Raw genomic sequence first — 27,547 nt, 5'->3', positions numbered from 1 at the left:
GGAGCGGATTAGAAGTGTAGATTCCCAGAGCCCAGCCTAATGAGTCTGATTCAGTACGTCCAGAATAAGATTAGAGAAATCACTGAGAAGCCTCTTTCCCTGCATGTTCTGATGCAGGTGGCTGAAGGGAGAAGCCTTGGCACATAGAAAAGACCAAGAAGCCAGGTCACTGGAGCACTCAGCTCCTGGTCTCCCATGGGCAGGAATGCGGAGGTCATTTCCTAATGGTCCCAAACCCAGGATGAGGAGCCAAAGGCAGGTCGCTCCCCTGTGCTTACCTGTCTCCCATATAAGGGTGAGGGCAGTTACAGGAGATGCCTTCAGGGGATGAGATGCAAGTGCCACCTTCCAGGCAGGGTATTGAAGTACAGTTCTCCCTTCTTTGTTCACAGTGCCTGCCCGAGAACTGGGGGGGACACTTGCAGACATAGCCTGGGAAGGAGGGCAGGGGGAAAAGAGTCAGGCAGCTGCAGGCTGAGAGGCCCTCCAGGACAGGTGGTGGGGGGTGGGGGGCTCGGCGTGTCTGCAGATCTGCATGTCCATGTTCAGTTAGTGAGTGCCTCCTGTGATAAGCACCATCCAGGGCACTGATGCCCGGGACGTGATCCCGGCCTCAAACAACCTATAGGCTACAGAAAAGAGGCCCATAAAGAATAGTAGGCATCCTAGACAGCACTCAGTGTTAAGTGCGAGTCACTGTGCTAACCACCTGCTCGTATCAGCCCATTGAAGCCTCATGCCAGCACTGAAATTGGTTACTGTTACCCTCATCAGGGAACAGGTACAAGTTGATGGCAGGTGAGGAGATGAGGCACAAAGAATACATGACATTTGCTCAATCAAGGTCATCCAGCAAGTTAGTGGGAAATTTGGGATTCAAACCTATAGAACCAACTGTGTATAATATCAGTATATGAGTAATTATCATAACATGACAGAGCCTGGAGAGCCAAGGGAGAGTCGGGGCTACCGGGCCAGGGAGGTGAGATGGGCCGGAGCATCCCTATGAGCCAGATGCAGGAATTAGGAATTAGGAATTAGGACTCTTAACAGCAAGGGGAAACCACTGCAAGTTTCCAAGCAGGAAAGTGATACACTCAGACCTGCTCTGTATAAAGGTCACTCTGGTGCCCTGCTGGAAGGCACAGGTGGAGGGGGAGAAGGCAGAGAACAGGGAGGCAGCTGACTCAAGGGGGAGAGATGACAGCTGCCTGGTAGTGCGGATAGATAGAAGTGATCAGATATTCTGCAGATGGAAACGACAGTACTATTATCCTGGCAAAAATGAGAAAATGGGATAATGCCGAGTGTTGACAGAGACACCAGAGCCTCCTGCAGTGCTGGGAGAAGGGCAGCTGCTGTGGCCAGGCTGAAGAGCAATTTGGCCCTAGTTAGTCAAAATAATGATTTATATCCTCCGGGGGTGTGAATTCCATCCCTGGGTGTGGGGTGTGTGTGTGTGTGTGTGTGTGTGTGTGTGTGTATGAGAAGGGAGTTCTCATACAGGTTCATAAGAAGATATGTATGAGGATATTCACGCAGCAGTGTTGATGGAGGTGGGGTGTTGAAGCCACCAGGGTGTTCGCCGCTAGCTGAGTAGAGAGGGGAGATGTGAATGCAGGTACACACACGGGGGCATGGAGCCACAAGAAAAGCAATGAATATGAATTGTGACAGTGTGGATGGAAAACTAAAAAAATACGTATCACATATAGTTAGAAATCCAAGCATGTGTAAAACCAGTGATATATATTTTGCAAGAACTCATTTAAAAACTTTAGATGTGGGGCACCTGGGTGGCTCAGTAGGTCAAAGCCTCTGCCTTCGGCTCAGGTCATGATCTCAGGGTCCTGGGATCGAGCCCCACAATGGTTCTCTGCTCAGCGGGGAGCCTGCTTCCTGCCCCCCCCCCTCTGCCTGCCTCTCTGCCTACTTGTGATCTCTTTCTGTCAAATAAATAAATAAATAAATAAATATCTTTTAAAAAAAAAACACTTTGCATGTTTGCCTGTGGGTTTGGGGTGGGGGAGAGGCAGCCAAATACACAGTAAAGAGGAATATAAAAGAGAAACCTAGCATGGACCGAATATAACACTAAGGTGTGTAATGAAACTGACCGGTGGCACCAGAGGTCCCTGTTCATGCTGGTCCCCCATCCAAACAAGTAGAAAGAAAGTCAGTCCTTGTTGAGGGAGAAGAAAGACTCTTGGCTTCCCTTAGTGTAAACCTAGTGGATTACTCACAAGATAGTAAGGGGAAGAGAGAGACATCTGGCATCAGGGGAGGAGTGCTCCACTGAAATCTGTACCCCAAATGCACCTCTCTCACTTAACAGCCTTGTGACCTTGGGTAGTTCCTTCATCCATCTGGGCAGCCCTTACATAGCCCAGCAGTTTCCTGTGCCATGAAATGAAGTCATTGACAGCTTTCTTTCAACCTTTCTCTCCCTCATGGGGCTGTGCTGAAGGAATATACTTTGTAAACTCTCCAGTGATCTATGATTGCTAGTTCAATGTGCTGGGGTCTTCTGAAGAGCCCTCCTGGGATAAACCTTGGAGTTGTTTCCAGCCCTTACCTGCCCCATGGGTCTGTGAGCACTTGCCGCCATTGAGACATGGGTTTTGGCTGCAGTCATCCCTGTGTGAGCAGCACGGGGTGAGGGCCTGCCTCTCTTGCAACCCTGATGACTTCTTGCCATGGACCAGCAGCTCCAGCGCCTCTCCGTTGATCACAACTGCATCCAGGCAGCCTTCAAAACCCTGGGACACAACTGGGGAAGAATGCAAGAGAACAAGGCCACCCAGAAAGAGATCTCCTTCAGGCCTGAGACCCTGGCAGTTCTCTGGGAGCACAAGGGAGGCATTGCCTGAGCTGTCAACCAACAGGCGAATGGAAGTGTCTATCTCCTCCACCACAATGGAGTGCCACTCTTGGTCATTCACGTGGAGCCAGGAGGAAAGATTTCCATAGAAACCACCCGGGCAGTGGTATTCCAGCTGGAGCACTCCATCAGCCAGCTGCAAAGAAAACCCAGATGGCCATCAGCAAAACTAAGAAGTCCTTATTAAAAAGTACTGTTAACAGAATACCAGTGCAAAGAATGTTGGTTGATTTTCATGGTGGGAGAAGTAGTATTGGGGTATTTTCAAGGCTGTTTCAAACATTGTCTTTGTAGAGCATAAAAGCTGTTCTATGGTCTCATTTGGCCCTCACCATATTCCATGGTGTGATCTGGGCAGGGATGGCATCTCCATTTCACAGATGAGGAAACTGATGCCCAGAGAAGCCTTGCTGCCTGAGACTGTCTTTTTTGGATTCTTCTCTGTAGGCCTCTCCCATGTTCTGTGCTCCTCAATTTGGCCCTCAAGGACACCAAAAACCCCTCTCACTCCCACTCTCTTATTCAACAGTTCTTCAGTTCTCAAAGTGGGTCTCTAAGACCTTTCCAGGGAACCCGCAAGGGGAAACCATTTTTATAATAATCCTAAAACATTATTTGCCTTTTCTACTCTCATTCTCTCACAAATATGCAGTGATTTCCAGACATGGCTATCACAACAGATGAACACAGAAGTAGATATGAAACTCTAGCCATCTACTATAAAGCCATATGTAAAAGAGATGTGCAAAAAATGTAAAACAGTGCCACTCTTCTTTTTTCTTAATTTTGGAAAATGTAATTATTGTTCACAATAATATGGTATTTATGTCAACATGTAATAGGTTTCTTGCTATTTTTAAATGAATTAATAAAGATTTTAACACTTCTTAGTTTTAATTTCTAGTACTGAAAATATTGCTAGCTCTAACCCACATGAACAGAACTTCCCTAGGATCTTTCATTATTTTTAAGAGTGTAAAAAAGTCCTGAAATCAAGAAGTCTGAGAACAACCGGGTTATATCATTTTGGTTTACCTAAACCCAAGAGGTAGGGCTACTGTGGTCAGTCTGGGTTGTATAGTGCCTTCTCTGGGTGAAATTTGAAAATCCAATCCAGTGTTTTACAGAAGTTAGCCATGTGTACCTCACTTCCCCAATTCTTTCCCTGGTTGAATACTACCCATACGGATATTTACTTTAAAGGAAATTTACTATTATTATAGTTTGTAATCTCAAAACATTGTCCTTAAATCTCTCCTTTCACTTAGCCAGGACCACAAATCCATTGGTCCAACCAACTTTTCATTGTCTCTCAACCTCTGGAAGGTTCTCACCTCTCTCCTTATCCAGCTTAAATTACATAGCCAAACTCCTGTCCTCTCCTACATAGTAGAACTCACTTGGCAAACCACACAAATCTGGCAAAATCCAATTCTCCCTACTGTATGTGAGCATCACTGAGCTGAACATAGCTGAAGAAAAACACACAACCTTATTTATTGATCTCCCTTTAATTTCATGGCTGCAAGTTTCAATTGAGACCTTCATGGTGCCTAATTATGCTATCTTCCTCGGTTTACTCTCCCAGATTCACAACCTCTCTCTCCTCGAACCCCTGAAGCTCCCCTCCCCATCCTCGCTCTCACCAGTCGGGTGGGGACTTGCAGGCACTCTTACCATCACCTCTATTCACCTTGGTGGAAGCCAGTCTCTCCATTCATGCACTTGGTCCCACCCCCCTTAGCTCCTCAAGGACTAGTTTCCATTGACTCTCCTTTCTTTTCCCTACATCTTTGTTTGTTCATTCTCTATTGTACCATTCCAGTCATCACACAAACATGCTGTTATTACTCTAATCTTTTAAAAAAAAGTTTTCTCGGGCGCCTGGGTGGCTCAGTGGGTTAAGCCGCTGCCTTCGGCTCAGGTCATGATCTCAGGGTCCTGGGATCGAGGCCCGCATCGGGCTCTCTGCTCAGCAGGGAGCCTGCTTCCCTCTCTCTCTCTCTGCCTGCCTCTCCATCTACTTGTGATTTCTCTCTGTCAAATAAATAAATAAAATCTTTAAAAAAAAAAAATTAAAAAAAAAAATAAATAAATAAATAAAAGTTTTCTCGAACCCACTTCTCTCACCAGAGATCACCTTCTTTCTTTGCTTCCTCTTTGCAGCAAAATTCCAACCCACCCACCATGATACTGAAACCACTGGTGTCAGGGTACTTAGTGACTGCGGTGTTCCCAAGTCCAGTGATTAATATCACCCATCTCACTCATCTCTCAGCAGCATGTTATCAGCTGGTCACTCCTTCCTTCATGATACATGTTCTTCATTCAGCTTCCTGGATACAGTACTCTTGGTTTTCCTCCAACATCACTGGTTGCACATTTTTAGTCTCCTTTTTTGGATTCTTCTCTTCCCCCAGGCATCTCAATTTGGAGTATCACAAGGATGAATCCTTGGTCTACTCTTTTTTCAGTCTACACTTCCTGGTGATCTCATCCAGTTTGATGGCTTTCAATACTAAGTATATGCTGAAGGTGCCCAGATCTTCATCTCTATCTGAGACTTTTCTCACAGACACTAGACTTGTTTATCCAGCTCCACGTGGAAGTCTAGTAGGCATCTCAAACTTACATCTCAAAACTGAGCTTTTGATCTTCCCCAAACCTGCTCTACCCATATTCTTCCCTAAGTCTGTTGGCAGCAACTCCATTCCTTCTAATAACTTAGGCCCAAATCTTAACTCCTTGCTTTCTCTCCCAGCCCTCATTCGATTCATCAGGAAGTCCTCTTGGTTTTACCTTCAAAAGTCTATCTAGACTGTCAACTCTTCTTCCCAGTTCACTGTCATTACCCTGATCTAGACCACCACCATCTCTCACCTGAACTGTCACAGTACCATCTTGGGTGGGTCTCTGCTTTTATCTTTGTTTCTCTAAACTTGTTTTTCAACACAGGAGCCATCAGGGTCCTTTTAAAAATGTCATATCATGTCAGTTCTCTGCTCAAACCTTCTCATGCCCTCCATTTTGCTCAGAATAAAAGCTGAAGTCCTTCAATGGCCTATGAGAATTCATGGATACTCCCTCAGCCCACTGTATCGCTGACCCCAAATCCTACTACTACTGTCTCCCTTGCTTACTTTACTCAGGCCATATGCACATCTGGGATGTTCTTAAACCTGTGAAACATTCCCCTACCAAAACGTTTTTGCATTGCTATTCCCTCTACCTAGAATGCTACCTAGCTAATTCCCTTACCCCCTTTATATTATGGTTTAGTTACCAACTCAGTGAAGACTTCCCTGATCAACTTACTTAAAATTGAAACTTCCCATAGTCCTAATCCCCTTAACCCTTTTTTTGGTTGTTAAAGCCAAAGCATTTATCACATTTGGACAAACTAAGATTTTCTGAGCTATTATGTTTATGTTTATTGTCAGTCTTCCCCTATAGGGTGAAAGTTCTCAGAGGGATTTTTGTCTTATTCACTGATGAGAACACTGTCTAGAACAGTGCCTGTTACTTAGCAGATGCTTGATAAATATTTATCGAATAATTAATTTCTAACTAGCTGCCAAAGTCCATTTGTTCTTTGTCAAAGTGGGAGATTGGCTTTTGTGTTGGAGGCGTTAAAGTCAGGCAGGCAAACTAAGATATTCTACAAGATTAATCAGAAGGACTGAAAGACCATGAGAAAGGAAATTCCTTTTTCTTCCATGTGATTCCATGTAACTTAATGCTGGGTTTGTAGTCTTGAGCACCCTAGTGATAGCCAGCTTCCCACCCATCCTGGAAAACACTGGTTTGTTACTCAGCAAAAGTGATAAAACAAAACAAAAAAAAACCCCACCATGACTAGGTGGCCTCCATTTCTCCCTCTATCTTCCGAAGTGCTCTCTCTCCTCCCACAGAGCAGCCCAACTTGTCTTTGGCTATATATCTCCAGGTGGGGGGCTTGGGCATCACAACTGCAAAGTCTTGTGCCTTAAACTAATAGTCACACCAGCATCCCTGAAAACCATGCAGGGTTTTCTCTGCCAACAATTGGGCTTCGTAGCTGTTCCTCAAGCTGTCCCCACCTCCCTCTCCTGGCACGCCCACATGAAATCTCTCAGGCTGGCAGTACCTTACCTTCAGGGAGACATACACTGTCTCATTGCTGAACAGGAGAACAGCCTGCGATTGGAGTGTTTTCAGGCGGAAACGGATGTGCCAGTTCTGTGCCTCCGGAAGACTGTACCGCCCAAAGCTTTGTCCACTGAATCTTGTGGCAGTACCTGTAGAAGCAAGCAGAGATTTTAGCTCCACATGACGAGGTCCCCCACAGAGTTCTTGAACTGACTCTGTCTCATTCAACCCTTGGGTGACATTGTTCACATCCTATAGAAGTGAGGCTTCTTGGTGAGTCAGGGTGGGGGGAGTTACCCATCCAGGATCCTGCAGCCAGACAGACACCACCCCCCTGCACACTTTCTTTTGTCCCCAGAGACCCTTGCCTTGGGTCTCAGGAACTATGAGCTCAAACCACCGAGAAAGCAAGAATCAAGCCAGAAATGCTACCAATGAAATGTGTGGAAATCAAAATTTCTATCCTACATAGTTTCTTTGTTATTTCTGACATCACTGGGTGGGGAGAAAGAGGCAGAATTGGAGAGGATTTTGCATATATGCATGAAGGTGCTTTGCCTCAAGATCTCCCCTTCGTCATTAGGAGTGTAACCATTTGAGAAGCTCATAACCAGATGCATCGCTGCTGAGAGGTCCAGAGTCACTGCGACCGAGGAAGGGGATGCAGAATTCTGTGAAGTCCTGTGTGCACATCCCCCCATAGCAACTGCTAGCACATAGTAGCAGAGTCAGGAGGCTCCACTTCAACTTGACTTTCTCCAGCTGATTTGACCATGGGATCCTCTTATGGGGACCACCTCTTCCAAGCCCTAGGAAATAGCATTCTGCCGGCCACCTTGGAGAATTCTGTGTTATACGTATATTAAGCACTATCCTCCCCAGAAGGGAGTCCAGCTGTTAAATCCCTAAAACCTCAGTGTGAACAAGCTTATCAGTCATCAGGCAAGAGGAGGAGCTGTATAGGGCCCCAGATACCCTAGACTGTTGAAGAGAGGGGACAAAAGCCAAGAGGAGAAAGAAGAACCAGGAAGCCTTAGGCACATGGGATTTCGAGATCCGGAGGCTGTCCGTCATCTAAAACTCTCTGCTGCAGGCAATTCTGTTGTCATAAGTCATTACTGGATGGGAGGCTGAAGATGATCTAGATCATCTAGGAATTCCCAGACCTTGCTGAAGATCAGCTGGAGAGAACTTTAAAATACAGAATGCCAGGCTCTATCCTCAGAGAGTAAGACTCACTAGTTCCTGAGGTACATGAGAAGCTGCATTTTAAAAATCTCCCCATTATGGGTGTATTGACTAGAAGAGAGACCAAGAGGGGCTCCTGGGAAGCTGGACACGTGGTGATCCTGGCTGTAAGTGCCAGTTATACGGGTGTATTTGGTTTGTGAAAACCGTGGCACGTAGACCTTTCTGTGTGCCGCATTTCATTTCACCAAAATATTTTTAAAAACAACAAATCACCCCTCTGAGTGATTCTGACGATCGGCAAGCCAACCTCTGATATTTCTCAAAGAGCTGCCCTTGGACCACCTGCTTCCGAATTGCCTGAGGTGCTAATGCCAATTCCAAGGAGAGAGAGATGGAGAGAGAAACCAAGAAACAGACTTAACTATAGAGAGCAAACTAATGGTGTACCAGAGGGGAGTGTATGGGGGATGGGTGAAATGGGTGAAGGGGATTGAGCACATTTATTGTGATGAGCTCTGAACAATGTACAGAATTGCTGAATTGCTGTATTGTACACCTGACACTTAAACAACACTCTATGCTAACTATATTGGAATTAAAATAAAAACTTCAGGGCGCCTGGGTGGCTCAGTGGGTTAAGCCACTGCCTTCGGCTCAGGTCATGATCTCAGGGTCCTGGGATCGAGTCCCGCATCGGGTTCTCTGCTCCGCGGGGAGCCTGCTTCCTCCTCTCTCTCTCTCTGCCTGCCTCGCTGCCTACTTGTGATCTCTCTGTGTCAAATGAATAAATAAAATCTTTAAAAAAAAATAAATAAAATAAAATAAAATAAAATAAAAACTTCATAAAAAATGTCAATTCTAGGCCTCACCCAAGACCTTCTAAATAATACACCTGGAGGTGACCCTTAGGAGTGGGTCTCTTTTAAAATCACACTCCCCAGGGGCACCTGGGTGGCTCAGTGGGTTAAGCCTCTGCCTTGGGCTCAATGCGGGATCGAGCCCCGCATCGGTCTCTTTCCTCAGTGGGGAACCTGCTTCCACCTCTCTATGCCTGCCTCTCTGCCTACTTGTGATCTCTGTCTGTAAAATCTTTTTAAAAAATAAAAAAGTAAAACCACACTCCCCAGGTGATGTTGCACGAGTGTGAATTTTTAGAGCCTCTGCTGTCTGGTGCCAGGTGACCAAGAGAGAACCTTCGACCGTCACGGCTTTCCTTGCAGGCAACTCTGGAGCAAGAGACACAGAAAGGAAGCATTCCCCTACCCTCACCCTGCCCCATAAACACACACACAGCCAAGAGTAGCTCACCAAGCCTAAATACAGTGGGACCTGGAGAAAGTCCACCAATCTTTAGAGAAAGAATTTCCCTAATGCAAAAGGGGGAACCCATAAAGGGTAGACCAGGCCAGGGAGGGGGCGATGGTGAACTGGAGACTTTTGCCAATGCTCCTGAGCTGGTCAAGGGCATGGATTCTTGATGCCAGGGGTGCTGGGGTGAGTCCACAGGAAGAAACTGACTTCCTGTAGAACTCGGTGAAGAGCTCAGCCTTTAGAGTGGGACACACAGGTATTTAGACCAGCCCCTCACAGGAGGCCATGAAGTTTCAGGTGAACTAATGTTGGTGACAGTCAGTTTCAGTAACATATACAGCATCCGGCACATTGCAGAGTCCGTCTAGCCACAACTGCTACCATGTGTATGACAGCCATCATGGACATTGTGCTTACGGACCAGATAAAAGTTAGGTGCTTTTATATCCATTGAGTAATTTACTCCCCAAACCAACTCCAGAAGGCAGATGATAATATTTTCATTATTTTATAGATGAGAATCTACAGCTCTGAGTACTTAGTAACCCACTCCAAGTTACACAGCTAGTAAGAGAGGGAGCTGGAGTTAAAATCTGAGGTTATAACCACCGGGCGGTAGTAGTAATAGTAATACTATTAGTAACTCATGTTAGTGACTGCTTTCTATATCAGGCACTTTTCTAAGCAAGCTCTTGATATTTAAGACTCATTTAACCCCTATAAACAGCTCAAAGACACGGAGAGGCTAGATAATTTTTCTAAGGTCACTTGGCTCATAAGCGGCAGAGCTGGGATTTAAGCCCAGGCGTCTGATGCCAGTGTCTGTGCTTTCAGTCATCCTACTAACTGCTTCTTGTATCCTTACTGCTAGTTTCAAAACTCCAGAAAGTGACCAGGAATAGGGTGCTATTCCATGACTAGATTCTGTGAGGCCACTACCCATCCCTGGTGGCCTATGGCCTAGCCCTGCTGAAACACCCCTCTAACTACCCCATGGGGCCTCCCTGGGATCTCCATCCCTACAGTGAGTCTGGCTAAGCCCTGCAGTGCTGATTGTCTTGGGGAAGCCTGTTCCTTACCGTTGCAGGAGCAGCTCCTCTCCAGGCGATGCCGCGGGGTCAGGATGCTGAGCCTGGCTGTGCTGTACGTGGGGCCCACCCTGGGGTCCAGGTGCACCGTCTCTTGGCACATTTGACCCTGGCAGCTTGGGCCCTGGCAGGGCACCACAGGCATGGCTGACCTCATCTGAATTCCCACCGAGTGCTCCATCTCCTTGGCTGAGCGAGTGATGATGGATGCCAGCTCCTGGAGCTTGTAGAAGGTTCCAGAATGCCCCTCAAAGACCAGGAGCACGTCCACCCCAGCTGTGGTCTCTGCAGGCTGAAGGCTCGCCAGGTGGATGTTAGCTCGTTTGATATCCAGTTTGTTGCTGAGGAACCTCTGCAGGTTCCTCCAGTGGTCGCTCACCAGTTCCTCCGGGGTGAGCTGGTGGAAGCCCAACCACATGGCCTGCTGCAGAGCCTCCCGCCCCACGTGCCACACATGGACATGGACCCCAGCAGTGGCAGCGAAGGTCCCATCACTGACTGTGACGTTGAATGCATAGCGGCCACGAGGCAGGTCCTGGGCGGCAATAATCTTGCCATCGAATGCGCCCACTGAGAAGTGCCTGGCCACGTTGTCCTCTCCTGCCAGGCTGTAGGTCAGCGTGTCCTGCGGGTCTCGGTCTGTGGCATGGATTTTGCCCACCATGCCACCCTGGAATTCCTCCTCTCCAATGGTGATGAAGATCTCCAGTGGGAGGGCAGAGGGTGGGTAGTGGCTCTGCTCCGTGACATGGACACTGACAGATGTCGAAGACGAGAGGGGAGGGATGCCACTGTCTGACACCTGTGGACAGAACAAGCATGGCCATTACCACAGGACTGCATTACCACAGCAGTCTGTGGCCTCCTGGGGCAGCCACGTCTCTCTACCTGAGGGCAGGCTCACCACACCGTCACAGTTGAGAAAGAGAACAATAACTCCAAAGCACTGAATGTATTGTGGAGGGAGTTATATCCCATACCACACAGTCAAACTCAACGCCATTTCCTCATCTGACAGCTCTCTGAGCCTCTTCCTAAACCTCTCCAGTCACTTACACTCACGTTTTCTCCCTCTCCAACATCTCTCATTCTGTCTCTATCCTTAAGCGAGTCATCAAATGTCTCTTCTTGACTCTAGTATGCATCCTTTGTGGCCCCCGTCAGCCTAAGGAGTTTCTGTTTGAGATCCCCCTTGATCTTGTCTGATCTCGGAAGCTAAGCAGGGTCGGGCCTGGTTAGTACTTGGATGGGAGATCCCCCTTTACTAGTGTCTAGAGTGGGTGTTTCTTCCTCAGGTCAGCCAACAAATATGTACTGATTGCTTTCTATAGGCCAGGCCCTCTACGGTGATCAGGAGAAAAAATACCATCAATACGTTACTAAAAATAAACAAGACAATGTCAGACATGGATAAAGTGCTGTAAAGGAGGAAAATGGAGCATGAGACAGAGATCTGAAGAGTGAGAGCTTCCGTACTCAGATCGGGTAGGAGGGAAATCATAACACTTGAGGAGAATGTGACACTTGAACTGAGTCCTAAGGGATGAGAAGAGGTGAGGAGAGGAGGTGACAAAGGGAACAGCAAGTGTCAAGCCCTAGAGTAGAAAGAACACAGTGAGCTCGATAGGGCAGAAGGGCCCTGGCTGCTGGAGCAAGTGGGCAGGGCTGAGGACCAGGCAGGGGTGCAAGGGAGGCCACCCCGTCACTGATGGGCTGAGGAGCACTTGGTTGGGTTTTATGTCAGAGCCATGGAAAGCCACTGAAAGTTCTAACAAGGCCATGCCATGACCACAGTTGCGCAAGGAAAAGAATGTAAATTGAAAATGCCTTTTCCTTTCATATTTTGCCAAACATCCTTGCAACTTTCTGTCCTGATTAGCAAGGACAAAGTTTCATTCAGTGACTTTATCTCTTTCACAGCTATCACTAGGAGTCTCCACAACTTTCTCTACACCTAATATCTTGTTCACGTGTATTCTAGTGCTTTGAGTGGGTGAACAAGTTGTGAAATTACACCCAGTGCTGGGATTTGTGTGTAACACCGGTGGGATATGAATAGCAACAACAGTAATTAATACTGCTGCTAAGCATAGCATACAGCTGGCATCAACTGAGCGCAGACTGTATGCTGGTCACTTCTAATGCTTCTGATGCGTGATCTGAGATAGCGTATCAACCTTAACCCTAACCCTAACCTTTCTTATGAGATAGATACCAGGAAGTCTTCCATTTACAAAAACTATGACTGAGGCTTAGAGGTCAAGTAACTCGCCCAAGGTCATAGAGCAGGTAAGGCCAGAGTAGAATCTGAACCTGTGTCCATAGTCTGTTTCTTTGCTGCCTCTAGTGCCTCCTAATGAATGAAAGCATAAGTACAAGAGAATGTGAGGCAGATAATTACTGTGATTGTCTGGGTCAGGAGACAGAGGTCATTGCTTGGAAGGCAATTATGTCCATGCCCTTAGCTTTGAAAACTCTCTACATTAGCCCACACCTGTCCTCTGACCTGCAGACTCCCATTCCCAACTACCTACTGGACACCTCCACGTCAGTGTCTCATGGGCACCTAAAAGGTGACATGTGCAAAACAGAGTCCTCATTTTACTCATAAGCCTGTCCTTCCCCCACCACACCATATTTCTGGCCTCAGCAATGGCCCCACGGCCCAGTCTTCACTTCACTCCCAGGTTCCAAACCTGGGAGTCACCCCTGATTCTTCTCTCTCCCCGTATCCAGTCTATCACTGACTCCTGTTTATTTCCGTGCAGAGCTTGTCCCTAGTCTGTCCACTTCTTGCATCTTTGTTATCAGCTCAAGGTTTCCGCACCACTCTCTCCAGCTGGAATTAGAAGTAATGCTAAAAGTATTATGAAGGCTTATAATTAGGATGGATGTACATCCTGGTTTGTCCAGATCGGTCTTGATTTTCACTGATTGACCCTGTTGTGGCTCAGTGATCGCCAATTAACTACTTTTAGGGCTTCTTTCCCTCTCAAGTGCATCACAGTTTGGAACTTAAGTAGTATGGTCACCCAAGCCAAGAGGACTCCATGATCTACCCAACCCATCTCTTCAGCTTTATTCCCAGTAAGATCACTATGCTGACCAAATTGGCCCCATCTCAGGTCACTTCAAGCTCCTTCCCAACTCAAGAGCTGGCTTATCTTGTTCCAGCCTGCAGCATTCTCCTGCCCATTTTCAACACGACTGGCTCCTCTCTGGTCCCGGCTCAAATGTCCCTTCCTCATGAGGGCAGCCGCCCTCTGAATATGTCTCCTCTGTGCTTTTCAAGGCACTTTCTTTCTTCATTCATTTACTGTTTATCTCCATGACTAGAATCAAAAGCCCCCAAGGACAGGGATCAACCCCTCCTTTCCCCTTGCTGTAACACTAGCAGCGGGCATAGGGCCTGGCACAGGATGGGTGCTCAATATTTGTTGAAAGGTTTAGCAAATCACTGACTGGCCAGCTGGGTGAATGGATGGATATATCATCCTGAAAAGGATGCTATATCACAGAAAAGTTCACAGAATAACAGGGTCCACAAGGACTTGAGATTTAGGAAGGGATTTTGAGGGAATGAAAAGAAGAAATGATTAACTACCATCTTGACTCTTCCCTTTTCACTATTCTCACTCTACCCTTTGCAGCACCACCATAACACCTTAAACACGTATATATCTTCTCCAATTTGGACCCCACAGCAGTTCTTCTGAGATTCAGAGAGCTTTCCTGGCCAATCTCAAGGAGTTAGAGCCAGGGTGAGAGTGTTGTTCTGCCTGGAAGCTGTGCGGGAATTCAGAGCTTAGGCTCTAGGGTCAGAGTATTTGGTCTGAAGCAACCCACCTCTGCCACTTATTGGTAGTATTACTTTAAGCCAGTCACTCAACCTCCCTGTGCCTCAGTTACCACATCTTTAAAGCAGGGGTGGTAACTCTACCCACCCTAAAACCTGTTGTGAGGATTTAATGCAATAATGCATGTGAAGCACTTAGCCTAGTGCCCAGCACCTAGTAAGAACTCTATACATTTCCCCCGAATAGTAGAAGCATTGGCAGTGCTTTCGCCAGCACACTACTGTCCCCATAGTCACCACCAGTGGCCCAACACAGCTCTCACCTTGATCTGAAGCTGATACCATTCCTGGATTCTCCTGCTCAGGCCCATAGTGGTCACCAGCCATCCATCAGGGGTCACTCTAAAGGCAGAGCCATCATTCCCCTTGGTGATTTGGAATGAGTAGGGGGGACCATTCTCTGGGGAGTCTGGGTCACTCAGGATCAGCTGTAGGACTTTGCTTCCATGGGGTGAGTTCTCCTAAGATAGAGAGTGCCAGAAAATCAAAGAGCAAAATGAGTTCCAGTCCTTCCTTTTGCATCTTTCTGGATGCCTTCATCTGGGACGAGTCGTCAGCACTCCGGCTATTCTCAGGATATGTCTGGACCTCAAGCTATCACTCGTTCATTCTGCCAACCTGTGAATTAGTTGTTGGCTTCACCAATCTGGACAGGAGCTTCCTGAGGGCAGTGCTGGATCTTAGAAACAAAATCCATTAAGGCAGGAAGGGTCCTTAGAGTCCCTTTCTCCTATAAAAGGGACTTGCTCAAGGTCACATAGCTGAGGATTCATGTATATAAACTAGTGCATGGGGATCCACGCACAAGTTTTGTGCTTCATAGGGTCAACAAAACACCTATAAATGATTTCCTGCTTAGAGGACCAATGGAACACCCAATTGAATGAGAAAATTTAAAAATGAGTAAGCATTCAAGTAAGAAAAGTCTCTGTTCTATAACATGGGAATTTAGTATCTATAACACAATGGTTGTTAACTGCCTTTTTTGCAACAAAATCCTATCGACAAACAGAACCTTATAGACAGAAATTAATGGATGCCTACCCAACTAACATTCCTTCCTCCCTTTCTTACAAACCCGACTTTTATTCAGGTGTAGGATGGCAATATACTCAGAAAAGATGTGCCTTTATTTTTTTTTCTTTCTTTTTTTAAAAATTTTATTTAATTTTATTTTTTTCAGTGTTCCAAAATTCATTGTTTATGTACCACACCCAGTGCTCCACACCCTTATTAAAAAGAGATGGACTGGGGCACCTCAGAGGCTGAAGCTGGTTAAGTGTCTGACTCTTGATTTCAGTTCAGGTCATGATCTCAGGGTTGTGAAATTGAGCCCTGCCTAAGACTCAGGTCACTGGGCATGGAGCATGCTTAAGATTCTCTCTCTACCTCTGCCCACCCCTACTCATGCTCTCTCCCACTCCCTCTCAAAAAAAAAAAAAAAAATGGAGAGAGATGAACTATGATTGGTCTAAGTCAGTTATAAAATCTGATTCCCTGTGCCATTTTTTGTTTGATTGTGATCTTGTAATCTGATTCTGGTCACTGGAGAAGTCAACCAGCTGAGGGTTCTGAGAAGCTTTCTTCTTTGATAAAAACAGATCCTGAGGAGAGGGGAGTCCTTTTCTATTTGCCTTCGAAGATGGTAGACAAGGATATAATGCTGGAGCTGCGCAGCCACTTTGTAACCAGGAGAAAGAAGGTGAGGGAATTTCAAAGAAGCTAGCCCAAAGCTATGATTCCATTTTTCCGCTGAGATAACCAGTTCTGGAATAGAACCTCCCACCATCACATCTTTTGTTACGTGAAATAATAAGCCCTTATTATTAGTGACATTTTAGTCAGATATTCTGTTATTGGCGGTCAATGCACCCTAACTAATACTTATAATATACAAAAAGTATAAGTGGAGTGACTGTAGCTAATACATAGCAGGACTCAGGATTCTTCCTTCCTATCTTCTTCCTTACCTCCCTTACCTCTTATGGTCACAATTCCCATGGAATCCCTAGGCCTTCTCCAGATCCCATTTGTAAACCGTTTTATGGTGAAAATAGCTTGGGGATTTGGAAAATCACCTGGGTTTAAATCCCAAGTTTGCCACATTCTAGCTATGGTACATTTCTGGATCTCCATTTAAAAAAAATCTATGATGTGGGCAGAGTAGGCCCCCTTATCCACAAGGATATGTTCTAAGACCCCCAGTGGATGCCTGGAACCATGGATAGTATCACATCATTTATACTGCTTTTTCTATACATACATCTCAATGATAAAGTTTAATTTATCAATTAGGCACAATAAGAGATCAACAGTAATAACTAATGATAAAATAGTAAATTATAACAATATAATATAATAAAAGTGACGTGAATGTGGTCTCCCTCTCTCAAAGTAACTGTACTCCCCTATTCTTCCTGTGATAATGTGAGGATGGTAAGATGCCTATGTGATGAGATAAAATGAGATACATGACAGAGGCAAAAAGAATATGTGATGTACATTAGGCTACTATTGACCTTCTGAGAATACCTCAGAGGGGGATCAAACTTCTGGACTGTGGTTGACTGGGGATTAGCCTGACTGAAACCACAGAAAGCAAAACCACAGATAAGAGGGGGACTATTCTACTACCTGCTTCATGTAGCTGTGTGGGTCACAAATGAGGTAATGGATGGAAGTGCCTAGCACAGTGTCTGATTATTTTTAATTCTGTAATGCACAGTCCCCTTTAGCAGGCTGTGTTGCCATTAGGGATATTAGTGGCAAGGTCACAGCAACTGTTTGGGTAGACTGATACCAGCAGTGAGCACCCTCCACTAGGAAAGAAATGAAGGAGGAAGTCTTCAGGATGTCTTTGGAACCTCAAGCATACCTGGACAGAGGTGCTGTAGTTGAGCTGGAAGAATCTTGGTGGGTTATCATTGACATCAACCACTTGGATAGCAATGTCTATGTCTTCATGCAGTGGGGGCCGCCCACTGTCTGTGGCTCGGAGCCTCAGGGAATAGCTAGAAATCTAAAGCAAGATGCCAGTGAAGAGTTAGCAATAATACCTCTCAGTTCTGCCCCATGACTCATCACTAATGTTTTCAGAAAAATAAGATGGAGACACTCCCCTATGCCCACCTCCATTAGCCACCCATGCTATTTTAGGGTCCAGGTTTTGGAGTCAAGAAGAAATAAGTCTGATTTCCAGTTCCACCACTTACCAGCTGTGAGAACCTGGGAAGGTAACTAAACATCTGTGAGGCTATCAGGACCCACCTCCTAGGATTATTTTAAGAACCAAATGGCATAATGTAATAAAGCACTTAGCAAAGTTCCTGGCACAGAGCAGGTGCTCAACAAATGATAATTTATTATAATGATCTAATGATTCCTGGTTAACACTAAGAAGCTAGCCTGGGCTCCTCCAGTGAAGGTTAAGGGTCACTTAGTCTCTCTCCTGCTTCTGGCCTCACAGGCCATAGAGACCACACAGAGAAAACAAGTTTGAGGCACTGAAGATAAGTCTGGAGAAATCAGCAAGGTGTGTTGACCACAGTTCATCATCTGAACATGCACTGGGGCCATCTCTCTCCTCACATAAGCTCAGATTGGGCCCCTCCCACATGACTCACCTGTTCCCAATCCAGGGCCTTGGCCACCTGTAGCTCCCCCTTCTTGGGGTGGACCGCAAAGTGTCCGAGCTGGTTCCCTCCTACCAGGCTGTAGGTGATGGCACTATTTGCAGGTCCATCTTCATCAGTTGCTGACACCTGCAGCAGTGGGAGTGTAGTTGTGAATGTAGGGCAAGAGGGACCAGAAAGGAAAATCTCCCCTGGGAGTGTAAGGGGGCAGATATGTACCTACGCCAATGACTGCCACTGAGCTGGCAGTCCCTAGACGACAGTCATCCCTACCAAAGGAATCTCTTAATTTTATATTCTAGTATAGATTTCAGCATTCCATGGTTCATTAATTTACTCCTTCACTCATACTGATGGGGTGCTAGGTCCTGAGCTAAGAAGTGAGGGATGTGCCAAAGTGAATATACCCACAGGAAGTTTAATGTCTAATTTTATGGGTAATTCTAATTTGGGGAAAAGTATGATCAGCTTTATGACAGCACAGAGAACACAGGGATAAAATCTACCTTGGGAGATTAGAAAAGCATTCATAAGTCTCAGAAGGATAAAAAGAGCTTCTGGGAATGGAGCCATTTCAGGCATGAACCCAGAATGTGTAAAAGTACAGAGGCTGTTTAGGGAAAGATACATCTTGTGTGGTTGGAGCATAGGATGCATGTCAGAGAGTGAAAGGAGTTAAGACCAGAAAGCAGAATAAAAAGGGGTCATAGAGAATCTTGAATATGGGCATACAGAGTTTAGTTTCACTCTATGTAGTAGGGGAGCATTTACACGTTTACATGCAAAGAGGTGTTAGTTGGTGCTCCTGCCCCTATACACACACTAATACTCCAGGCCCTTCCCAGACCTTGAAGCCTCTGGTAATTCTCTGGGGTCTCTCCTATGTCCCGATCTATCAGTTACCTGATCTAGACCTTATCAAACATAGCCCTGAGACCCTCTGTCATGAGAAACAGCTTGGCCAAGTGGCTGCAAGTAATGCAAGTCAGAGTTAAATTTATAGTGTATAAATTAATCAATTAATCCATACTCATAGACAACAGGGTGGGGAGAATCCACCCAAGTCCATGCCCCCCCAAAGGGGAAAGTTCCATGTCCTTACTGTGAGCACAACGTCACCCACGATGGCATTCTCTAAGACCCTCGTGCTGTACAGATCCTGGGGGAATCTGGGTCGGTGTTCATTGACATCAGTGATGTTGACCACGATTGTGGTCATGTCACTGAGGGAGGAAGAGCCTTTCCGGCTGCATTCTATGGATAGGAAGAACTTGGAGCTTGTCTCAAAATCCAGGCTCTTGTTGACATACAGGATCCCTGAGGAAACAAGAGATGATGGGAGCAATGAAAAGACAGAGATCTGAGGTGTCTTGGGTCAAACCCAAGGAGAGGGACAGGGTTGGGAGACAGATCTCTTCTATCTCCTTCACAATCTCTTCCATTTTTTCCTCCACCATTTCCATCATCTCCACCAAGCCCTCCATCATCTCCTTCCTCTCTTCCATCATCTACTCTATCATTTCCTCCGTCATCTCCTCTTTCTCCTCCGTCATATCCATCATCTCGTCCTTCATCTCCTCCATCATCTCATCTTTCATCTCTTACCTCACCGTCTTTGTTTTGTTTCCTCATTACCTTCCTCACCCCTCCCCCTCCATCTCCTCTCATTTTCGTTATTGTCATTCTCGACAGCAGTGTTTCCCTCATTTATCTCTATTTCATTGAAACCTCATTTCAATCTGTAATGCTAAATCTTTCTCATGTAGATCAATATTAATTCTGTAGAGTAGGAACAACGATGGTTCCCATTTTCTAGGTGAGTCAACTGATGCTCTCAAGTTCACCTGCCTAGTAAATGACAGAACTTATATTATAAAGTTTTGTAATACCCAAAATTGTTCAATGAACTGCTAGAGCATAGATTTATTTCTCTGAAATTTGGAAAAGAGGAAGGATTTATCATAGTTTCTGGATAACCAAATATTTAATGGTAGAAAATGCTTCCTTATGAGAAAATTCTAGTTAGTAAATGAATGAGGAATGATAAAATCAGAAGATCGCCATTTTGCTGGTCCTAATGAAATAATTTACCTAGGAAATGATCACGTAAGGTTGCTAAAACCATTGGAAGGACAGCTGACGAAGAACTCTGTAATGAATGGGTCAGGCTCATTGTCAATCTTAACCTCAGGAAAACCAAAATTAATTACATAATTAATTATTATATGCCTCCTAACAGTGCCAAGTACAGCCCAGCATCATCTATGAAGTACTATTGCCACAAAATTAAGCTTGAACCTGATCAAGGTCTTAAAATCAGATGTCATTTATGAGAAATATAGGGGCTAGAGAGATATATGACATCAAAAAGATACAGCTACTAGTCAATCCAAAAATAGAAAAAATTCTGCCCAACACATGACCCAAGTTTCATTAGTTAGATGGTGGGGGAAATAGAGAGGGAAAGGAAAATGTTAGAGATTAAAAGAGACTTAAAATACTGCCTATCAACCAAATGCAATATGTATGCATGGGCGTGGTGGCAAAGGGCAAATGTGAAATCAAATGGGCACACGTTACTCAATTACCAAAGCTGGGTGATGGGAATGTGGGGTTCATTACACTGTTCTCTCTATTTTTTATATGTTTAAAATCTCCATAGTACAACCATTCAAAAATACTGCTCAATGATAAGACAGCTGCTCTAGGAGGTAGAGTACCATTGCAAGGGTGCTGTGAGGGGGAATCTGACCTGGGCAGCCTCTGAGGCCCTTCCATGAGGTTCTGTGAGTCTGTCTTAGACTCTTCTGTGTCTAGGAAGAAAGAAGAGACCGTTTCCTAGTTCTCTTCATGAGAATAAGGGGAGAGTCGGGGGGGGGGATATTTGGGGAGGGCTGTAGGAGGGAAGCAGGTAGCCCTGCCCTGGAAAGCTTATGCCCCAGATTCCAGCAAGTGCTTGGTCATCCAAGGACAGAGAGTGGCCTCAGCCTCCGGGGGCTGATCCTGAGCTGGGACCATGAAGCTACAAACTGTAGGAAGAGAGTGGGTTGTCAAGCATCCTGGGTGGGGACATGGAGGAATAAGTGGTGTCCCCACATAAGCTGGCCCCAGAGTGGAAGAGGGACTTGGGACCTGTAGAGATGCATAATGAAGAAAGAACCAAGGAAGTTTTGTCTTGGGAGGGTCTGTATGGGGCACACACAACCCACGTGTGAAGAAGACAGTGTTCCCCAAGACCCTGTGTGTGCAGGTACAGTGTTCCCCAAGACCCTGTGTGTGCAGGTACATGTAGGGGCTGCCTTGGCACTGGCTCACCTGTGAGGGCATCCAGGCGGAACCTCCCCTGCTCGTTCCCACTGACCACACGGTAGCTGGTCTTCTCGGCACTGGGGCGAGTGAGGGTGGCCAGCCGCAGCACCTCTGTGCCAAGCTGGGCGTCCTCGGGCACCAGCACACTATGCTCAGTGTTCAGGAACACCGGCAGATAGTCATCAAGGCCTACCACTGAGACAGTGACTGTGCCCAGAGTGGACAGTGGTATCGGGGTTCCCAGGTCAGAGGCACGGACAGTGAGCTCCAGTGCTTCCTGTGGCCTGACCCGTAGTGGCTTCTCCAGCCGAATCACACCCGTGGTGGCTTCAATGGAAAAATGGCCTTCAGCAGAGTCCGTCAGAGAGTAAACCACCTGGGCATTGGCACCTGTTGGGGAGACAAAGGGTACAGTTCATACTGAGAGACCCTCCTCTGGCCCCATCTGCAGCGAACTTTCTACCCACAGGAAGGCCTGGTGCAGAGGGTCCCCATAGAGGCTAACATGTTCAGGCTGTGTTAAGAGTGAGAATCTCTCCCCTGGGGCAAATAATACATTACATATTAATAAAAATAATTACTAAAAAAAAAAAAAAGAGTGAGAATCTCTCAGTGGGAGATTCTTTACTGGGGGGAGGGGGGTTCAAGCTTCATAGAAAGGTTCTTGGGGGTGGGGTATCTGCAAACCTATAAAATTATCTGAAAATGTTTATGTGGATTTTAGAGTCCAAGGCCAGCTTATAAAGTGAAAATTGTGCAAGGTCAAAGCCATCTAGAGCAAGTTCCTTGGTTGTGATAGAACAATTCTATGTCTTGATGGAGGTGGTGGTTACACGACATTCTATGTGGGATAAGACTGAATAGAACTATACACACAAAGACATGTGCTCACATGCACACGTTCAAATGAGTGCATATAAAAACAGGTGAAATCTGAGTAAGGCTTATAATCCTGTTACCAGGAATGCCCCAGTACCAATTTGCTACAACAGCTAAAATGCCACCATTGGGGGAAGCTGGAGAGGCAGGTACAGGGGCCTCTCAGTACTCTTTTCGCAACTTCCTATGAGTCTATAATTATGTCAAAATAAAAGTTAAGGAAACACACATACCCATGAAAAGTTCTTAGCAAATCAAAACACACAGTGTTTCTTCACCTCTGGCTCAGAGTCTATTATGTTCTCTGGTTGTGTACTAGATGAAGCCGTAGGGGCCATTGTGTAGGAAGAACACCAGTACTGACTACTCAGCCGTGAGATCCTCACCCAGTGGGAGGAGTGCGTGCCCTGAGCCTGAGGGTCTCACATCTCACACACACATAGGGGCACACACCCTTTTAATGGAATGGTGGCAGGAACTGCCTATTACAATAGTGGAATTTACATACATTAAAAGCGCATACCATGCATTTTCCCCGTATGTACATTTTTCTGGAGAGACCATAATTTTTCTAGAGAGGGGGAGCTTCTGGTCAGTCCGCATTTGGAATATCTGGGTGGAATCTCTGGATTAGAATGATAACAGTTTCGAAGGGTTAATGGTAAACTGGTACAAGGTCACAGGATGTGCCCTGGAAAGAGGGCGTGAGAAGCAGCATGTAATTGAAAAAACTAGGTCTCCTTCAGCCAGAAAGGAAAGCTTGGGGCTGGAGCAGATAATCACCACCTCCTGGCCTTGGAAGGGCTCTCGTGGGCAGAAGTCTAGGAGATGGGTGTGACTACAGAGGGCCAGACCAGGACTGATGGGTGCCAACTCAAAATAGGTAGCACTTGATAATTCTCTGATGTACCACAAAGGTTGGTAGGGAGCTGCTAGGAAGGGCGGGGGCAGGGGGGGTACCATAGAAAGTGAGTAGAGTAGTTGCCTAGGAACTAGGGAGATTCCTGTCTCTGAAAGTGTGCAAATACTGGCTAGTGAGAACTCTAGGGCCTTGTAGCCGTTCGATGCCTCTACTCTATTTTCCCCCTCTTGAGCCCCTCCCTCCCTCCCAAAATCTCCCATCTCCTTCAATGCCAAGCTAAAATTCAAGAAAATTGGACATATGCACTGTATATAGACATAAATATATATACACATATATATGCACACACACAAAATGCTTCATGGTAGCAGAAATTATAATTGGTATGTATAGAATAAATAGTTGTGCATGAATCTAATTTGCCTTGTAAATTCTAAAGAAAAGGAATTAACTCAAGTGCAAATAACGTCATTACAATGCAAATGTAAAATACTGAGAATGATTCCACTTTATTGTATAGAAAATGGATCAAGGAATTTAATAGGCTTACTAGACTTTGTGCCCAAAATTCCTTTCTTGTGGCAAATTAATTAGAGTTGAATAGTTCCAACTGGTGTATTTCAGACTGGATGTTTGCATTTAAAATGTTCTGAGTGTAAATGGCAGAATTGAAAGGGCTCCAGGCCTGAGAGCCAGTGAGAAACAATGAGGCTGAAAGGCCCTGCACAGGCCTCAAAACATTGCCCAAATCTTTTGTCACCTAGCACTTAGGTATGTGGCTTAGGAAAATGTGGCAAACATTTTCCTCTTGTGAGTGTTCATGGACTCAGTAAAGAGGCAGAGTCCTTGCTACATCCCAGAGCAACACACAGTCAAACCCTCACCCCACGTGACCCTGTGAGTGAACAGCCTCCAATCCTCCTCCTCACCTTGGTCAGGATCCCGGGCCAACACCACAGCTACGGGAGTCTTAACCGTGGTGTTGTCGAAGACAGCCACAGCACAGTGGCTGGGGAAGAAATGGGGGGCGTTGTCATTCACATCCTCCACATGGAGGATCACATCCGCCTGGCATGACTGGCCACCTCCATCTGTCGCCCTGGCAACAAGGCTATACATATCCTTCTTCTCTCGGTCCAGGGCTGTAAGGGTGGTCAGCTCCCCTGGCCAGAGAAACGACAGCAGGTGAGCTTTCCCTGGGGCACATTACTCCAGCACTTGCCTTCTAGGTATCTATGCAAGACAACCAGAGGCACACAGGGTTTTGTTACTCCGTGACATAAAGGGGTCAGTCCTGCCTACAGTAGTTAGGAAAGAAGTTCAGTCCCACACCTGTCTACCTCCCTAATTCCTCACCAACAAACTACAAAGAGGCACGACATTTTTAAAGGGCAAGGAAGCAATTTCTGACAACACATAAAATGTGTTTATCCTTTGGTTCACAATTACATATCCAGTGGAATAGTCAACCCAAGGATAAAAACGTATATATAAAGATATTCTCTCCAGCATTGTTTATGATAGCAGCATACTGAAAATACTATGTATGTCTTTCAAAAAGGAACTGGCTGAATAGATCATGATTTGGCCATACAGTAAAATACTGTGCAGCCTAGAAGGAATTATGATAGAGTTTTATGTAATGCCTTGTTATTACCTCCAAGTTGTTGCTATATGAAAAAAAAAAAAAAAGCAAGCCACAAAATGGTATTCTAAAGTGCTTATCTTTGGGGGGGTGCTATTATCATATAGACTTTCCAATTTCTACATAATATATGCCTACAGCATTTGAATTTTTATACAATGAGCGTGTATTATTTCCACATTGAGAAAAACCACCCAGCATTTTTTTTTTTCAAGACTCCACCAATCATCCTGCAGCTGAACAAACAGCAGCAGAGAGAGATTAGGTAACCTTCCTGGGGTGACTCAGCATGCCATGCTGGAATGAAAAAGCACAATATTGTCTTCTATCTATCCAGACAGCTTCCTGGGACACTACTCACCTACCACCTCCCTGCTCAGGAATCTCCAAGCCATCCTTTGAACTACTGGTTCTAAGCCAAGTTCAGCAGCTAGTCCTCTGTGACCTGGGCCTTCTGTCTTTCCTGTCCCCACACTCTCCCCCATAGCTTCTGGACAGGGATTCCACTGTGGGGTTGCTCTTCCAAAGGAAGCAGACCTCACCCTGTCTTCTCCACCAGACTCTCACAGCCCAACCTCTCCCAGGATTGGTGGTCTACCCCGCAGGGCTCTCTGCTTCCACCTCTGTGCTTTGCCCTCTAACAATAATGACAATAGCAACCATATCTACTGAGCTCTTATAATGTGCCAGACCTGCTCAGGACTTCTGTATACTTCATCTCTTGGGATTTTTACAATAATACATTGAGGTCTGCAACATATGCCTCTTGAGATCATGTCCTTGACCATGAAGCTCATTTGCCCAAATCCTCTAGTGGCTCTAAAGGAGGGATTTTCACTCCCACCATCCCCACCTTTGGCCTCTCTCCGCCCCTCTGTGTACAAGTTTCTTGTCTTCCATCATGACCTCAGATGTATGCACTCTTTCCTAAAATAAAGTTCTTGTATAAATTATCCTTCTGCCTTGAGCATCCATCCCTACCACTCCCTTAAGTCTGCTCCCAAGCACCCCTCCTCACTCCTGTCAAACGTTCCCTTAGCATCCTGCATTTTTTTCTTAACTCGGCACATTTCAAACCACTGATTCAATAACTGCCTTTCCCACAAGACCCAGATCTTATCTGTCTGTTGATTATGTCCCCACCATCTAGTGCAATGCTTGGCACATGCTGCCAATATGTTTGCTGAGTGAATGGATGGAAGGATGGGTGGGTGGATGGATGGATGGATGGATGGATGGACAGGTGAATTTCTATTTCTTCTCTAAGGAACCTAGCATGGTATTGGGCACTGATATTAATTAAATAAGTTCTTAGTTTGATCCTACAGCTCAGGAAACCCACCTGTATGAGGATCCAGCTTAAATTCATCTGCCCCAGGACCATGCAGAGAATATGTAATCTGCGCATTGGTATCAGAATCCAAGTCTGTTGCAGAAACTTTCAAAATGAAGTGTCCTGGAGATATATCTTCACTGATTTTGCCAGTATAGAGAAGCTGGAAATGGAAGAAAAAGAAGAGGGAGATTATGGAAGATACACCTAGATCAAGAGAGAGGCAGAGTGACAGGGGAGACAGAAGCTGAGAGTGATCGGAAAGCAAGATGGGGAAGAGGGAAAGAGAGAATCAGGGCAGGGGTGAAACAGAGAATAAGTTGAAAAATGCAAGGAAATGGAGATTAAAAGCAAGAAGCAGGATGAAAAGAGGACTAGTCAGAAAAGACAGAATGAGTGAGAATTCCACCAATGAAAACCCATAGTTGGAGCTAGAAGGACCTGCTAGCACCTACTCCACAGGGGCCCTTCGAGACTTCTGGATGAGGTTGAGATGGTCCTGATTTGAAGCATTCTGGAAGGTGTCAGGTCAAGCTACTCACTCCAGGCCAAGCATTCTCGTCTCTGTGGTAAGGCCATGCTGTTATGCTCACCCCCTGTCCATATCGCAAGACAGACTCTTGGCCGTTTGAATCAGGTGTGGACCCCCATGGCCCTCAGGGCCTGTCCCACCCTCCCTCCACTGTAGGTGCCTTCATAGCAGGTGGTGTCGCACAGGGGAGAGGCTGGAGCTCCCTGGAAGCCCAGTGTTTCTATAGCTGCTGTCTCTGGGGACAGGCTCCAAGCAAACTGGTTTCCCCCACTACAGGGGATAGGTGAACATGAACCTCTGTAAGTACTCTGGATGGAGGCTTTGGGCCTGAGTGGGCTGTAGAGATGGGCCTGAGTGGGCTGTAGAGATGGACTCCGCAAGCCTCCTTTCCCTGGCTCTAGTGATGCTGTTGACCACCTGTGGGAAGGCCAGGGTGGGCTTGATCCTGACCTCCTCCAGCATGGGGAGGATGCAGGCTGGTTGTAAGGCTGTCTAAGGGAAAGAGGAAAAAAGTGTGGCCACCATCCTCCCCAAAAGGGCTGCCCTTCTGAGACCACCCAGAAGGTGGTCATCTTGGATCTTGCAAAGGCATTTTCCATGCATCCTGATAACATAGGTTCTCTTTTCCTACTATGATTTTATGTGGTTAGAGTGTAAAAGACAGAGGAAGAAAAGGTGATGGAACATGTGTATTTTTTTTGTTACAAGGTCTGTATTACTTACATGTGTGCAAATAAGTGAAGTGTATATATGCAAATACATGTGTAAGTATGTCTGTGGGAGTTACATACATATATTTCCATGTATGGCTGGGTATACAGATGGATGAATGTTGTGGGTCTATAGGTATATGCTTATGTATCTGGCTGTATATATGTATAGGTATTTGCATGTATATAT

General features: G+C 45.9%; 1 protein-coding gene across 2 annotated transcripts in view; it reads right to left on the bottom strand.

Moving 5' to 3' along the window:
* The window catches only part of FAT2 (FAT atypical cadherin 2), an 80,324-nt gene that overhangs the window by 4,823 nt on the left and 47,954 nt on the right, over positions 1 to 27,547 (bottom strand). For both annotated transcript variants that reach the window (XM_032337256.1, XM_032337257.1), the window contains exons 12-22: positions 26,125 to 26,278; positions 24,067 to 24,300; positions 21,403 to 21,786; positions 19,190 to 19,404; positions 18,079 to 18,216; positions 17,331 to 17,474; positions 14,719 to 14,916; positions 10,591 to 11,401; positions 7,013 to 7,158; positions 2,576 to 3,017; positions 279 to 432 (exon numbers count right to left, since the gene is read on the bottom strand). In XM_032337256.1, the coding sequence (XP_032193147.1) occupies positions 279 to 432; positions 2,576 to 3,017; positions 7,013 to 7,158; positions 10,591 to 11,401; positions 14,719 to 14,916; positions 17,331 to 17,474; positions 18,079 to 18,216; positions 19,190 to 19,404; positions 21,403 to 21,786; positions 24,067 to 24,300; positions 26,125 to 26,278 (3,020 nt within the window). The remainder of the gene's footprint in view (positions 1 to 278; positions 433 to 2,575; positions 3,018 to 7,012; positions 7,159 to 10,590; positions 11,402 to 14,718; positions 14,917 to 17,330; positions 17,475 to 18,078; positions 18,217 to 19,189; positions 19,405 to 21,402; positions 21,787 to 24,066; positions 24,301 to 26,124; positions 26,279 to 27,547) is intronic.

The sequence above is a fragment of the Mustela erminea genome, chromosome 3 (assembly GCF_009829155.1).
Source record: "Mustela erminea isolate mMusErm1 chromosome 3, mMusErm1.Pri, whole genome shotgun sequence".
Classification (NCBI taxonomy): Eukaryota; Metazoa; Chordata; class Mammalia; order Carnivora; family Mustelidae; genus Mustela; species Mustela erminea.
This window is presented reverse-complemented; position numbering and strand designations above follow the sequence as displayed.